At 32.8% G+C, this 18247-nt stretch overlaps 1 protein-coding gene across 1 annotated transcript in view; it reads left to right on the forward strand.

The window, feature by feature from the left end:
- Window positions 1-1478: 1478 nt before the first annotated feature.
- LOC132722631 (C-type mannose receptor 2-like) overlaps window positions 1479-18247 on the forward strand; it is a gene marked incomplete at its 3' end in the record, with an annotated part of 44559 nt that continues 27790 nt past the window's right edge. The window contains 4 exon segments of the mRNA XM_060707154.1: window positions 1479-1627; window positions 1841-2007; window positions 13695-13825; window positions 16680-16807. Of these exon segments, the coding sequence (XP_060563137.1) occupies window positions 1570-1627; window positions 1841-2007; window positions 13695-13825; window positions 16680-16807 (484 nt within the window).

The following is an 18247-nucleotide window of genomic DNA, read 5'->3' on the forward strand; positions in this document are numbered from 1 at the left end:
GGTTAGAGATATATGTCAACATTTTATCGACGTTTTATCTATAAGAAGCATGATATTGTGTTGATTAAACAGGGTCTACATTTATTCGGCTGCGAAACAGCCTAGACTTATATGATTTTGAATAAGACGTATGATTTAAACTACGGAATGACACGATTTACTTTGCAAGTTCTAAGTGCATAAAACAGTCACATACAGCAGTTTAACACTTCGGTGCCCAGTTTAGATTTCTTGCTTTTTTGCAAAACATATTTGTTTACTTTCTGGTCAAAGGGAGAAAAAAGAGATTTCCTATCTCGGTACACAAATAATGGATAGTACAACTGTCTGATTTCATGCAATGAGGACAAATATCGTGGAAGCAGCTAAAATATTGAAAACACACTGTCTCTTACTAAATGGGAACTGTTTTGCATTGGACAAAAACATCTGTTTTGCATTGCATTTGCATTGCATTGCATTGTCTATCTATTCATCTATACACGTTTGTTTGTTAGAAATTTTAATAATTTATTTCAGTTATGTATTTTCTGTTTGTACAGTTAAAACAGAAAGATATGCTAAACATAAATCAGAAATGTCCTCCGAAAATATTGAAAATCATATTTTTGAGCTTTTCTGGGTAAAGCGTTTTGTTTTCAATCTTGGGTCATTTTTCACAACTGGGATAATTATTCTGGAAAAAACGGAGTGTGTAAATGATCTAAATTTGTGTTTTTGTTACTTATATATACAGCTCCGTGTTTTTGTTACTTATATATATAGCTCCATTACATGGAACATTAATTTTCAGCTATTATTTCATGGTCCGTACTGTCGAAAAACCCAGGCAGTAGACCCACTACCAAATGTAATAAAAATTAATTCTCTTTACTCCATCAATGATTATATCCTATATTAATGGATCAAGGGCAAAGAATTATTTACCATGGAAAATATTGATTTTTATATATTAACCATTCTTACGCTTAAATAAAACCTCGCTTATGTACATTTACATAGTTCTATTCATACATGCATCAAACAACAGTTATAATAACTTACGGTTACATCACTTAAAGTATTTATGAAACTAGCATCACCCCTATATTTAAATATACAGGTGGACAGATGACAAAAGTAGCCACTCTACTCTATGTTTAAATAGAAATAGATGTATCAATTTCTTAACATTTATTAATAATTGCTTAAACAAAACAAAAGTTTCTCGCGGGGATTTTTTATTTCCTTACTAGCGCAGTAAGACAAAGATAATTAACCGGTAATTTCAAAGTTGTCTCCCTTTGTACGTTACGTTGGGTTGAAAATATCACCATCTGACCTTACTTATGTCAGCTTGGCCAAAAACTGTAAAATTAAGCAATATAATATCAGTTTTTATATGAATGATAATTATCACTTAAACAGTGTTATCTAATCTATACAGATAGGTAGGAACAAATAAACACGAACACCCTAGCTATTATCCTTCATATAGCAGATAACAAAATGTACATGTCTATAGATATTTGATTTATGATTTCATAAATTTGTATCTTGTAATTGTTCTCAATTGTGAAAAAAATATATATGGTGAAGAAAATGAAGCCTTTAAGTAGATGGACTATAGTATTATTATTTTTATTTCGTGAGTGTTTTTCCTAATTTTTCTCACTTTTTCACTTAACCACAATGCAGGCATACTCTACATTCTATCCTGGGAATGAAATTTATTAGGAAAAAATATTATGTATACGTATAAAACTATGTTGTCGGTAAATGAGAGGCATTTCTTAATGGATTCATGTAAAAGTTTATAAACCCTTATTTTTTTAAACTGAAGGATAACCCTTTATTGCAGTTGTTAACAGTCAAGCTGAAGACGTAAGATGCGGTCCGGACTGGCAAGTAGTGGGGAATACATACTGTTACAGGGTTAGTAACGTACGGATGACATGGTACAACGCTGACAAAGAATGTAAAAAGTTAGACTCCACATTGGTTAGATTGAATGACCAGTCAGTGGTGGTAAGTCCGCCTATTTTCTGTTCTATGTTAATCAAGTTTGAATTATTTCATATGTGATTTGATGTTTATAATGCCCCACTACTAGGGGGTGTAGGGCACACACACACACACACGCACGCACGCACACATATATTGTATAAAAATAACCAGATATTGTGCCGGTAATCTGCTGGTGCTTGTGTTGGTAATTTTCACTCCGGATCACGACAGTAAGCCACACTAAATTTACCAGAGCATTGTTCAGCCGTCGCATCGTTCCTTGGCAGGCTGTCAAGCAGGTTACTTCACTTTCAAAAGGATCTGATACGTCTGTACATGCAAGACCATTGGTACTGTGTTAATTACTGTAGAAAGTATTTAGTGATCAATATCATCGAAAGTGACCTGAACCGTCTTGGAATCGAACCCGATTCGCCTGATTTATAGTCCAACGCTCTACCTAATGTGCTAACCGAGCGATGTCAGGAATTTGACACCAATAGCCTTATTAAATTTTAATAAAAAAAAAACAGTAATGATACCCTCGTTAATTCTAACACTACTCGTGTTTTTGTCACTATAGAAAAAAAAATCCCGGTGTTAAACTGCCAATGAACACTGGTTTGGGATTACTTGTATATGCGGCTGTTATGTTTTCTCCCTCGATTATATAGTTTACAAAGCCTTTTGAAGCAACAATAAAATGTATTTTAATTGATATTTTCAGTTCTTATAATGTTTTCTTTTCATACAAAACTGAAATAATATCTCACATACACTAACGCCACAGATTTGATCCATATCAGTTAATAAATATTTTGACAAATGGCGCCAATCCGTAAGAAGCGTAATGACGCCATCCTCATTTTACAACTCATTCATAAACGTGAAAAAATGACGTCATTTCAAACATACAAGAATGATTAATCAAACACTGATGTAAACACAATACAATCCAGTCTGAGAAGTAAGTTTTGATTGTTGAAAACTTGATAAAATAACTTTTTTTCATATCATTTCTTTTGCTTAATAATACATGTATCTATATCTCAGCAACAGTATGGTGCGAAATCGAACGGCGTTATACGAAAATCGGCACCGGAAGTTTTTTTCCGCTTGAAAAAATAAGATCTTCCCAATTAAATCTTGTTAGAATCGAAATAATATCGGTCTGAGCGGCGTTTATCTGCGATTTAACACTGGTTTTGTCGTTTTGATGCGAAAAAAAACATTAACCACTCAATCTCACGACCTTCGTGATCAATTCCTACGCATCAAGACCGGTGTTAAATGGCCGATAAACACCGCTCAAACCGGTATAATTTCAATCTTCATATAGAACAACTCATAATTTATATACTCTGAATAATATTAAATCAGATTGGGTCTGTTTTGTTCGAAATAATTTAAATGATCTTGGATAAATCAAAATGTGGAATCTCCTGCTTCATTCAAGAATAATGTCAACTTAAGACTGCGTGATCATTTTATGCAAAATTGGAGAAGTACAATTAATAATTCCAGTAAATGTCTAAATTACAGGATTTATAAACAGGATTTTTGTTTTGAGCCAACTTCAGCAAGTTACCTATGAAGTATGAATCACGAACTTCCTATTGAAAAAGGAAGGTTTGATGATATTCCAAGAGAACTAATTAGAACTTGTAACCTATGTACCAGTAACTCTTTAGGCGACGATTTCCATTATCTTTTTAAATGTTCACATTTAGTTAATTCAAGAAAGCAGTATCTTGATAAATATTTCTATGAACGTCCAAGTGCTTTAAAATTTGAAAAATTAATGAACCATAGTAATAAGGATATATATTTTTGAAACTTGCCATAGTTTGCAAAAATGTTATGTTATTATTTAAATAATGTTAGCTTGTTAGACTTATGTCTTTTCTCTTTGTTTTTTTCTGGCAATGATTTTTTTATTCTTCTCTCTAATCCTCCATTACCAGTCAACTCCGTTCAATTATTACTGTAATTTTATTACATCATGAAGTTGTATGACCATTTATAATTTGCCATTTTGTAGTATTTTGTTTTTACATATTATATGCCATTTTGTATTATTTTGTATGTATGTACTGTTTTATGTTGTCACATGCCCATATGGGCCCTGACTTATTCAAATAAACCTTGAAACCTACGCAGTGATCTCCCCTTATCAGTACAGTCAACAAAATGGATAGACTTATTTCTATTCTGCCAAGGGAGGTAATCACTGTGAGGAGTTTGGTATTATTTAAGTATATCCTGATTAAATGACGTAAGTGCGTCACAAGCTCAAAATAACCATTTCATTATTTCGTGGAGTGAAGACTTAGTGAAGGGTGTTGCCAGTCGAAAAATATAAGCTGCACAATTCAGTTTATTGGTTTATAAGATTTCTAACTTAAAGGAGATAATTCAAAAATTAAACAAGGTAAAGTTATGTTTCTTAAACACTGCACTTATTGTTACTCTCAATGGTCTCTATCACTGTTTGAACTTTAAAAGGAAATTCCTTCAATACTTTTCAAATTATTGCCCGAAAATAGTGTGTCGGACGGACGTTCTCCGAGTTGACGTTTTCTTTTTTTTTTCTTTGGTCTTCTATGATCTCAAAAACACAATAAGCCAGGTAAATTTATCCAATGACCCACAAGTACCAGTATGCAGGAATAGTCACGAATATTTATCCCATGCCATTCGATATTTCGAACCGGAAAATCTGCACATTTATGAGCCAAACAAAGATGGTACTGTGGGACAGTGTCTGAGGAAATATATTATGACTAGATCCAGTTCTTGATAAGCAAAGCACATAAACATCTTTAATGAACTAAACCGAAATTAAAAATCACCTACCTGTCTTTCCGCAAATAATCCTCCACCTTTGAGATTCTATATTGTAACCGGAAAGCCCGGTACTGTAACACGTTCCCTACGTCAAGTTAAGGCAGTTCCGGAACAACACGAGCTCAGGGCCTGTCAATCAAATTCATTAGGCGAACTTTGAAATTATATCCGCTACATTTTTTCATATCGTAATTCAAGCTATATTACACATCGTTTTCAAACAATTAATTTGTCTCCTCTTCTATTCGCAATAAGTGCAAGTTTTAGTTTTCAGAAATACAGAGCACTACCTTTTCCCGCGTGTCAATAAAACGGTTATTAAAGTTTCGAAAAAAAAACTGTCGATAATTCTAATTGAGAATGGACAATTTTTGACACGTTAATGAAGTTTTTTTTGTGTATAGTTATTGTAATACAAGAAAACGATTTCATTACAAATCAAACATCACTATAATTTCTTGAAAGATAAAAAAATATAATGGAAACGGATAACTGGGTCAACAACGATTCTTTCGAAAAAAAGTTCAACAACAACAAATCAACAATCAGTATCCGTAAACTAGCCTCATTACATGAAATCAGAATTATTTGCATACCGGAATAAAATAGCATTGTCTTTCCATTTGACGAAAATGTAAATAAAACTATTTTGCAGCAAGGCAAGAAATTAAAAATGCGTTCCGAAATGTTAAACTGATGTATGTGTATATTTTTGATGTACTAACTTTCTATTTAGGCCTTGTAACACCGCACTTTGGGGTCAAACGCACTTTGGGGTCCGACCCCAAAGCGCGTTAAACTTCGCACCGCACTTTGGGGTCCAACGCACTTTGGGGTTAAAATCGAGCAAATTGACCCCAAAGTGCGTTAATATGCTACATCATGTACATATCAACGCACTTGGGGTTCAAGAGGTCTAAAGGTGTCATCTGAGTTCTGCTTAAATACTGAGTACTGACTTATTTTCTATCTGCGACATTGGAATATTTGAGGTGGAGTTCAAGATGGCGGTCAATACTTTGTGATGCTTAAGTGATAAACGTTTCATTAATTTTACCACTTGAAATATCTAAAAATTGTGTTCATATAACAAAATTACGGTGGCATAAAAATGACATTTGCATTTTTGTTTTTGTTTTTAAATTTGTATACATATTTTAATTTAGTTTTGCATACATATTTTTTTTAGTTTTGCATTCATATTTTATTTTTGTTTTTCGTACATATCTTATTTTTCAAACATATTTTAGCCAATAAAAACAGCTTTCAAATCACCTAACAGCCCATAGGTGAGTATAAAACTAGCACAGTGGTTTGGTCACATTTCGGTCCATTTTTTTTAGTTTAAACAATATTTTTATTTATAATCCACACATAATAAATTACATAAAATAAAATTTACGGATTGAGTAGGAAGCTTGTAAAGCTTTTTTGAAAACTCTCTCCGTCCATTTTTTTGGAACCTGCCCAGCCGTTTTCGGCCGGGCAAGTCTGGTTTTGGCCGACCCTTTTCGGCCCATTTTTTTATATTATATACATTTTAAATAATTATTGCTTTTTATTATTATATACTATTATATTAGTGTCTATTTGGAAAGGGCTGTTGATTGGTGATCAGTTATTATTCCATGAATATGCACCACTCAACCCCACCCCCTGAGAATTGAGAATAATGAAACTTAGGCCAATTCTTTAGCACATCGAGATAATGTGCAGAACTTATATGCCAGGTGTGCCGGCTCAAGGTCGGGGTCACACCTTCAGGTCAAAGGATAAAGACTTGGGTTTCATGTCCGTTCCTTATCTCCGAAACCCCATGAAGGATTTTAAGGCACCTTGTGACAAATGTTAACCACATCGAGACCATATGCAAAACCATTCTTTGGGTTACCGCGGACTTTATATTTATATATACAATTGTATACTAAAAAGTGTTGTTATTTTTTGATACCTTCAAAAATGAAAATATTGGTATTTGCAAATAAGGTACTGTAATTTACAGATGGCGAAGTGTTTGAAAATGGTGTTTTACAAATGGTGTAATTATCCAAACCTCTACTTTGCAAATGGCGTCATGTAAAAATATGTACGAAAAAAACAAAAATAAAATACATGTATGTACAAAAAAAAACTAAAATAAAATATGTATGCAAACTAAAAAAGAATATGCATGCAAAACCAAAATAAAATATGTATGCAAACTAAAAAAGAATATAAATGTATGAATTCAAAACTAAAAAAAAAATATGTACGACAAACAAACAAAAAATATGTACGAAAAACAAAAACAAAAGTATCAAAAAAAAAAAAAAAAAAAAAAAAATTAAAATGTCACTTTTATGCCACCGTTCAAAATACTCTAGTGCAGAAATTGTGCATTCCTAGAATTAAAAGATGCTGCGAAAAATATCCCGTTCTATCGGTCATTTACTTGATAACTTTTGGTGCCATATTGAGCCCCATTTTAAATATGTTGGGAATGAAATAAACGCAGTTAATATTTTTTTCCAAAGAACTATAAATATACTCTATTGCAATGTTCTGGTAAACATCAAGTTTTTCGATCGGACTATAAAAAAGTGATTTTTACAAAAAAACATATAAAGCTTATCAACAAACTTAAGGGTTTTTTGTAAGCTCCGTAAACAACCGTTCGCCAGAGGCCTTTTTTATGGTAAATCTTACATACTTCTTTAGAAAGAGCAAACATGAATTTTATGATGTTAAAATAATGGTATCTGAGAAATGTAAGATGATTTGTTACCTGAATAGAAGAAGCGATAAAATGTGAAATTATTTGTCATAAAAGAAGTCAAAACACTGTAGTATTTGAGCTTCCCTATAAAATACTAATTCACTATAACTGTACTCATCATTGCCAATAAAAAAGCAACAAATGAAAAAAGATGGTTCAGGTAATTATCCAATGTGTATTTTTTGGATAATATAGAAGAACATCAAAATAAAAAAGCTTTTAAGAAAATAAGTAAAAGCATAATGGGCCTTTAAAACGTTATTTTTAATCCTCGGGGGATCGATACCCAACAATCCCCTCTTTTTACCCCCAGTGAGAATTTTACATTATTCTGAAGCTTCGCTCTTAATGTGCGACTACTTAAATAGTTGATATCTTTAGTACTGCCTGTACTGACTACTAATTAAAGCCACATCTACACCTAGTCAAGTTTCTTATAAGAATAAGATTTGTCACATTTAGCTAAATAAATGGCTCTTTCAACACATTATCAGGAACATTTTTTACTGAAATGTCTTACTAAGATTTCCCAGAATTCATACCTTTGTCTATGCTAAGACTATCATATTTCTATAAAATGTGTAAATAAAAAGACGGGAAAATAATGCATTTAGCTAAAAACGATGGAGTTAATGAAATGTGTACCTTCTTTTAAAATAAATGGAAAATTTGAGAAAAAAATATTTTAAGCTTAATAATTGATACAAATTCTTTATTTGGTAATTTATTTGGTGAAAGTTCTTCACTTACTAATCAAGATCATTTAAATCCCTATTGATTCTACTTTAATTCAGAGCACATGTTTGTGTCTATTTAATACCTTGCTTTTTTTGTTTACCATTGACTTTGACTACAATATATTATTTAAAACATAATGAACATTAATTTTCTATGACCCCAAAGTGGCGGTCGTTTTTGCCTGATGTTAAAAAATGCATATGTACCTGTTTAACGCACTTTGGGGTTAAAATTGGACCCCAAAGTGCGTAACGCACTCTGGGGTCGGACCCCAAAGTACGTAACGCACTTTGGGGTCGGACCCCGAAGTGCGTTTGACCCCAAAGTGCGGTGTTACAAGGCCTAAGTATTGGAAGATTACATTCATAACTGGAACTGTACTGTTAATCAAGAATCAGCCCGATAATAAAGGATAAAAAGCATGTATTATAATACTTCATCTCTTTTTAATAAAAGTTTAGTAAATGATGCAAAATTATGTTTTGAAGTTTATATTGAACTCTGAAAAAAAGTTAAATTTTGTTATAAAGATTTTTGGGCAGGTTTTATATGGCCCCAATAAACGGCATTTGAAAATAACCCCCAGCCTTTGGCGAGGGGTTTTATTGCAAAAACGTTTTTATACGGCCCCTATAACCCTTTAACAAACTTTATCACGAAAATTTTTATACAGCAAACATCATTTTTTTTTGAAAAACAGTAAAAATTTTTTCATGAATGCCAGCCGTGTTATAAAAACTATTAAACTCCGACTATCCAAAGAAAAACGACTTACAAAGCAGTATTATAAAAATTTATTTGAAGAAAAAAAGAAATAAGCAAAAATTTAACTGCGTCGTACCCCACAAATTCATAAAAAACTTGCTCCGCTTCGGTTGCAAGTTCCTTAAAATTGTTTTAAAAAAAAGTTGTGCAACAAAATAAAAAGAACGAAGGGGGAAATAGCGTGTTAATACATATTTCTGGTTTTCAGTCATTTCCATCAAAAAGAGTTATAAACTTGGTTTTGATACCGTCTCAGACATTGATAAAGTAGGATATTGTATTTTAACTGCCAAAACCTGTTTTAACATACTGAATAGAAGAAAACTAATTTTATACAACTGACATTATTTTAAATAACTTTTGTTTTGTTTTAGATATACATGTACTATTTAGAAAATACGTTTGCTAATAATCTCTTAACCAAATTTGATTAAATATAACTACAATATTAATTTCTACATGGAATATTTAAAGACATTTTCTACAGTTTTATGAAAATTTAATCATTTCATAAAATTTTCTCTTTTTTTGTATGATAAGTAAAATTTATTGGCGAATTCAAAAATAAAAATATATGGTGACATGTTGGATTTCTCGTAAAATGGCAGTTTCCCTTGTAACCATATATCTCAAAGTTGTCAAAATAGCCAAACTGTGTTATAAAAAATGTATAAGACAGCTTAATATATACACAATAAGCATCATTTTTATACAAAACTTGCGTTATCTACGGGTTCTGTATGAAACAAACGATAATCTGAACATATTTCTTATAAAATATCTAATCAAAATTTAGTTTTTCATGCTTCTTAACTGAACAAAAATGAAAAGTAAACATGAATTTTGTAAATAATTAAAGATATCAAAAAATTTCTTTAATTGAATTTTCTACATTTTTATTATCAAGTTAAATTTTATGATGAATTCAAAACAGAAATAAAAAATATATGTTGACGTGTTAGTCTCCATAGTTACCGCATATGCCAACTGTCAATTATAACAGGCTTTCTTAAGAAGTATCGGTGTTAAACTAAATGCATTGTTATTTATACAACAATAACATGTTGAAATATAAATTTCTATTTCTTTTGATGTTATATGAAGTAAATAATACTGAATATGTTTTAAAACAGTTATATAAGGCCATATTATTTCTTCACTTGACTAACATACGAGAACAGTAAGCAAGTATTCAGAAATAAAAAAGTGGAACATTTCTTAGATATTTTTGTTTTTTTGTTTTTTATTCAACATTTTTAAAATAAACCATTTTCAACTTCTTTGCCCACTTGTCTGCAAGTAATCAAGTGGCGACGCACTTTCGTCACTACCACAAGTGGGTGGGGGTAACGCGCGCGAAATCATCCGAAATGCAATATACACACCGGTCTCAAATATCGACCTGTGTCTTACGACGCATTACTCACCCCAAATGAGGGTAAAAATGACTCCGACAGAAAGAAGTCCGCGTAGGGATGAAAATTTTATTTTACAAACCACAATGTATCTTTTCGAGTGATTAAAATCGTTTATTGCTTTCAAGGGATCACTATTTTCCAGAGTTTAATACGGGTGTTGAACGAAACTGGGTTAATAAAACCAATAAAGGATTGTCAGAAGAGTGTTTGGTGCATGTTTTGAGTAAAAATGGCTATTATGCCAACAGAGTATGGAAAAAAGTTTAATTTTTCAACTGGCCCCATTTTCGATTTGTTCTATCACTTCGGTGTTCAAGCCGCCATGTAAAAAAGTAGTGCGTTCCCATCATGCTTAGCGTGGTTTCACACAGGTCAGTAAGACCGGTGTACACAATGTCCGAAATGTAAACTCCTCACAGCGGTTACGTCACGCTTTGCTACTTTAACCACTGCCACCACTGAAATCACGTGACGATAGTTGTATCATGTGACAAAAACATGGCGGCCAGTTTCAGACCCCCAAGTGATCCAACTGGCAGATTTATAATTAAATCCGTACCAGATAAAGTATGTTCAAAACATTCAATTTGTTTACACTTTAAAACAAGTGCCGGATCAAAACCTTTTGCGCAATCGTTCCATAACTGTCTAACTTCAGTCATTGTTTACTATACATACGGTGTCACAGTGAAAATATCTTTCGTTATGATTACAAAATAATTTTTATACGTATATTTTTTTACATTCTTGTACATTAAGCATAACAATTTAATGAAAGAAAACTAGAATGATATAAAGTCTGACGACCGGATTTACTTGTGGTGGCAGTGGTTACTGTAATGTTCAGGGGAAGTAACCGCTGCGGGGAGTTTGTCCGAAATGTTGTCGGAGAAATCCTTTATCTGATGTTGTCCAAACAACCCTATTCTTCTTTTTAACGAATCTCCTGAACATTTTGAAAAATTTATTGTGTATTAATTACTCGTTGTTTGTAGCCAAAATTTAAACAGTTATCCAAGTACTATTCATCTACCTTCCTTTGAAGAGGATTATCCTTCTTAACTACCAAAAACGTCTTTAGGTAGCATTTCACACTACAGTTTCTGCCGTCAATGTCCTACAAGCAATATGCCTGATGTATCTGATCCCAAACTACACAACCTTGAAAAAGAAAACACATTTTGTTGAGAACATACATGTCATAACATTGCAAATCTATAATGAATTTATCCCATGACAACAGTCAATTCATTCCGTTAAAGCCAAAAATCTACAGTAGTTCGAGACCCAAAACAACACATTTTGTACCTCTGGCAAAATACCTGCAAATATACGGGTAAAGAAACTCACTACTTTAGCAACTCCCTATACATGCAAAATATCACAAAGAAATAGGTGCTTTGCCTTTTAGATTACCGAGCATGCTGTTTGAAAGCAATGTTTACAAACAATGTCGGCCTTGACATATATAATTAACATAATTAACAGCATGTGATTTCTAACCATGTTTTCGAATTTGCGAATGATCATATTATATGTCACAAGGACAAAGTTTATACTGAAAATGCACTTTAAAGACAACCAGTCATTTAAATCCACAATAGTCACTATATCCATAAAATCTTCCCTGGCCATTCGAAGCTGTGGCTTCAATTAGTGTGGCGTGCTGGTTACCCCAGTATTTTAATTTACTTCAGTAGATTCATTTTATGTATAGGTTAGAGTGTATATTGGGTGTTCTTCGTAAAAAAGAAAGCTAAAAAGGAGCGGAGCTTGCGAAGCGACTGTAGCTTTCTTATTTACGAAGAACATCCAATATGCACTCTAACCGGCTTAGTGCTCCGCCCATTTTTTTTCCCGCCTAACACACTGCGTGACGTCACACGATAGCCTAAATGTGTATAGCCATATTTGGAAGAGGTAGCGGTACACATTTTCGGGTCCCGTGTTTTGCATATTCTGTCTATGTAAATCAGACAATATCACGGTGCATATCCATATCGGTACTCTCTTTGCGAAATATTCTCAAACGGTACCCTCTTGGTCATTCTCTGCTAAAAACAAACCAGCGATGGATAACAATGCAGTAAAGTTTCATTGTAATAAGGAAAGGAGATGACACGTAGAAAAGATGTATACAACGGAACACTAGAACGTTTTATTTATGTGCTGATTTGTCATGTGCCCGATTTTCATGTACTGCAACTTCACAATAAGCTACAAAAAGTCGACATGTCTTGCCGCACCCGTCACCTCGACATATTTTTCGGGCTGAAATGAACCTGTGGCTTGATTATATATGCATCATACATATTTATTATGTTCAAATAAATATCATCTTCGGACAAATGGCAGTATATTGTCAAAAATAAATGAAAATTAATAAAAAACACCCTACTTTCAGTTTTGCAGCGGCACGGGCTGTAATATTTACATAAAAAGTAAGAAATATTACATACATACTTTGTTGGAATAAAGTGAACTTTTTATTTGGAAATTATAAAATGATACTGGTTCCGTAAGTAATAAAACATTTTTACTGTTATTTTGCCTGTTTTCATTTCAATGACCCTCTTTTTTTAATTCTATGCCGTAGTGACGATATACATGTGCGTGTAAGGACAAAACATGATGCATAAATATTGATTAGTAGGAGTAAACTTCAAGATCTCTGCACATGCGTATATTTCACTTTAGCGCTCTTCGAAACTTAGCTCCGCCCACTTGCGTTTTATAATATAAAACGTCCAGTTTATATAAAATCTGTTCTATTAAGATTAGAAACCTGAAAATTTGAAAAATCCTCGTCGGTGATTGGCTTAAAAAAATTGGCGAGCACTAACATATGTTCACAACTCGGTATTAAGGATATTTTACATTTTTAGAATTTTGTATGTAAAAAGTAAGTCAACTTTTCAGTCTCTTCTAGACTGACAATTTATAGTTTATTGTATATGTATTTTAACTGTGTGCATTGACTTAAATAAACAAATAAATAAATAAATAAGTAAATAAATAAAACATTTTAAAACTATATTTCGGAAAAAATGTGTACGGAAAGAAATAAAGTACATTATGGCAAACAGTGGAAGTAAGGCCAGATATGTGCATCTGGTTATCACACAAAATATTTGCATATATTTGCTAAAGGTGAAAACCTGATACGATGTTAACTATTTTACCAGAGTGACGTTCAAAGTATTCTTAAGAATAGTCAGGACACTAGATGGTGGACAGGCCTTAATGACCAAAAGGATCCGAATGTTTGGGTATATGATCGTGGTCTTTATGCTGTCAGTGCTGATATAAGTATCATGTAAGTATAGTAACACACACATTAGTAATCTATATTTAACGTTGTTATTTATTTATTTATTTTTTTGTTGGGGGAGGGGGATGACAAAAGTCCACAAATTAAAAAAAGTTAACAATTGATATGACATAGTATTTAACATAATTGTATGCGTTTGTTGCAGCTCAGAACAATGTAAATTCTTCAATTTTAGGTCACTTATTATGATGAAACCATGTACTTGTATGGGAAGCCTTGACTATCTCATGATTTTTAAAATGAACGATGTTGTGTCGTTCTCTTTATACAATGTGCACTTATGAATATATTATGTGGAAGCATCCTTATATGAATTCAACTAAACAATTTATGATATTAATGTGTATTTTTTTGTGTCAATCTATCATTTAACTATGTGCATTGATGAAACTTTTATTTGGTAGCATCACTTATTATGTCATTTTTTCATTATACGATCTGAATCTATAATTACAGTATGTGCATTTATGAATACACTCAAAGTAACTTATAACCCGACACTTACTTATTTTCTGTACAAATAGGTTATTTGTGAACGGATTTTGTTCGAATTTGGACCATACAAAATTCAACATATCATACTTACTACTTAGAATTATAATTTTAATTCATCGAGAAAAATAACAAAACAAATAGGCTACTGTAAAATGAAAAATCACAGAATGGCTATTACAGTGTAAGCACCTCGGCCTCACATTTCTCTATTCCTAAACAAGGGTTTGTTCGAGTTCCAGCAAATTGCGATGGGCTTCTGGTTGCTTTCTCATACGCCTGTTCAATTCGACCGACAACTACGATGTTTAGATCTGGTGACTCGGCATGCAGAAGTCGCTGGAACTCAAGGAAGTCCTTTATTCCCTGCGGTCTGGAGACCGCAGGGTATTGGTACGCGTTTAACTTTTGAGGCATGGAGGAGCACGTGACCTGTTTTCGGTACATGGAGGAGCATGTGATCTGTAAACCGTACATGATTGGTTAATTGACCTTTTCGAAAACCTGGCCAAATACCGTTTGCCGGTACGTTACGGATAATCCTCTAGGGAATAAGTCAGAATTACATCTAATTAAGAACAAAAAACTATTACGTGATATTTTTAATTTTCTATAATTTTATAATACCGTTTAAGGTGGAAAAACTTGAATGATGTGTTTGAAAATTATCAATGTTTCTTTAATATGTACAAAATTAAAATATTCGTAGTGGCATCTGCCATAATAAATAGAGATGTTTTCTGTGAAAACTTGCGTGTTTGCTTTTTTTTTTTGCTCGGAATTATTCATAAAATGGTAGGCCTATTTAATTATTTTCTTAAAAAGAAATAATTGTTTTATGTTCGACCTTCTCCGGTCATTAACGGTCACCAGTTTCCAAAGACCTTCTTCTATATTGATCGATTATTCCTGATACAAACGTTTATTTATCCACCCGCCCAAACAATGTTGAATATAGTTAATTGAAATATCTTTTTATCATCAAAAATGTTCCCCGCAGGAAACCATTTTACTTGTACAGAGATGGAGAAATATTCACCAAGCCTTCGTGAGAAACTATGTCATAACCATAACTGGTGTCTTCACTTTATTATAGCCATTGGAGGACCCACAAAGTGAAAGAACTGGTTAACATACAGATTTAGTTGGATTCAGCGACTATATGATGTAAATCTATCAGGATGGTTTCATATGATATATTCATAAGTGCACAATTCTTAATGATAGAATGACACCATATAAGGACATATTAACATAAGATATTGTCATTTTGACTACATATAAGGATGGATCCATAAATACTAAGAGGATATTTTTTCGCTTGAGTGAAACATGGACTATATTTTCACATGCCACATATTTTCATGAGCCGACACGGCGAGTGAAAATATGTGGCATTTTATCATGTTGAGTGAAAATATATACCATATTTCACGAAAAACAAAAACATTAAACTTTTTATTTAATTTCATTATCAAAGAAAAATGGTGACGAATCCCCTTGCTTGCTAACGCAACTGCAATTGTACAGCGCGCAGTAATATATTGTTTTGACTGTTTTTGCACGCTCTGTATAATGAAAGATTGGCATCATATAAGGACACATCCGGACATCATGTATTATTAAGTTGACTCTAAATAGAGGATATTGAATGAGTGTAAGTTCAATCCTGAATTCATTGCACGAGTTGAATATTATTTTATTCAACAAGTGCAATAATTTCAGTAATGAACTTACATGAATGTAATATTCTATTTATCACATACCCAAAATAAAGACCGTTTAAAGTGAAATAAGAGTCATTTTTCATTGACGCGCCTAAAGTATAACGCTAACATTTAGCGCGTCTTTAATAGTCTCTTTACACTATGTTTGTATAACGCTAATGACGTCACGTCCGTGCAATACCATATTTACGGAGTCGCAAAATCGGCATGAGTGTGTAAAAAATATGGATTATTTCACATTATATATTGATATTTTAACTCTATATAAGAATTGTTCCAAATGCACATCGTATACTAATAAATTGACAACATGTAATGACAGATTGACATAATATGTCGTAATTTTGACTCTATATAATGATGGTTGGACAAAGTATATATAGAGAATTATGTAGAATTATTATAAATAAATACACACCGTATAATTATGTGGTAACATTAATATACAGTATACATAACATAGTATCAACATATTATGTCAATCTTTCATTATACGATGCAAATCTATTATTTTACACCTTTTGCTGCTGAGAAATTTTGCCGTTTAGACCTTAAATCTATTGCAAAGTCTTACTTTTAAAGAGAAAATTGTACTAGAGGGTTGCACTGTATATTTACAGTAATTGGATCAATGAACCTGATGACACAAGACATCTCCAGAACTGCATTGCATTAAATTACCAAGGAAGTGTTAGTGACGAGAGATGTGGTGATAAAAATACATATATTTGTGAATATCTAAATCCCGGTAAGTGTCCGACAAAAATATACATCTGTAGATATTCGAATTCCGGTATATGTCTGAAAAAAAAGACATTTACATTTTTGAAAATCTGAATCCCGATAAATGTCAAAAAACCAAAAAAAAAAAAAAACATATAGGGACCATCAGAGAATATCTTAAATCCGGTAAGTGTCCTAAAAATATACATCTGTGGTTATCCGAATCTCGGTTTGTTATGGTGGCTGATTTGGAACGTTTTGTGTGCATTGTTTTAGCGCTAGCGACAATACGACAAAGCGCCAAACGGCGCGTTGTCGGACTTTCATCTTGTCGTCCTGTCGCTAACGATGCACGCCAAACGGCGCGTTGTCGTGCGGCGTGTTTTTGCGATGTCACATTGTCGCTCTGTTCAAATCAAAGGATTGGCTTATAAGCCAAGCGACATCGCCACAACGCACCCACGGCAATGCGACGTTTGGCGTGCTTTGCTAGAGACAGAACGACAATGCGACAACGCGCCGTTTGGCGCTTTGTCGTTAGCGACAAAACGAAAAGCGAAAACGATATATAAGTTGTGTTGTCGCTACCAAATCAGCCACCATAGTATATGCCTAAAAATTATTATATCTTTGAAAATCCGAATTTCAATAAGTGTCCGGAAAAAAAGCATATTGGAACCTACAGATTATTAACGTTGCAACTGACAAGGTCTGTGGACATCAGTGTATCATACAACAATGTATGTTAATGTAAAATGGAAATTAAGAGAATATTATCGACAGTTCAAATATTTATATTTTCCTATATTATCAAGTTCTTGAAAAACACGACAACGTGGATTCATTTCTTTAAATTTTCATGTTTGAAATCGCGATACATATGTCCACCTTACTGTTAGTATTGTTGTTAATATTTTAGCATAGTTAATGTAATTCAAATGCAAACCACAACGCGATTTCAAACATGAAAATTATTTATAGTGCAATTTGGTCGTACAGAATCATCACATTTTGTATTGTTACTGCGTGTTGCTAAAAAGCTTTTTCGATGCACATACCGCATTAATAACTTTTCTATCTTGAGAAAATATTAGAAATGATAGTTTAACGTCTCAATTCCGACTAAAAGGACGCAAAGAATAGAGGAATTGATAAAAGATTGACCTTGATTTTCTGTCATAATGTTAGCCACTTTCATGGTATTTCTGCCTACAACGGCAGCATTTTTTCTTCGACCGGACCAGATTGAACGTCTGTAAAACTTTCAAGAATAGACTCACGGGGTAGATATTTGGCTTGCGTGACCCCAATGGATGAATTAATAACACGACATCCTGCCATTTAGTTAAAACTTGAGATATTTTGAACAAAAAACAGACATTTTCACGGATTTTTTCAAAGCTGTCACTTTTAACCTGCTCAAAATAGTCTAAAACAGGAAAAAACGAGTCCAAAATTACCTAAT

Source organism: Ruditapes philippinarum, unplaced genomic scaffold (genome assembly GCF_026571515.1).
Source record: "Ruditapes philippinarum isolate M1 unplaced genomic scaffold, ASM2657151v2 ctg993_1_1_1_1, whole genome shotgun sequence".
In the NCBI taxonomy this organism is placed as follows: domain Eukaryota; kingdom Metazoa; phylum Mollusca; class Bivalvia; order Venerida; family Veneridae; genus Ruditapes; species Ruditapes philippinarum.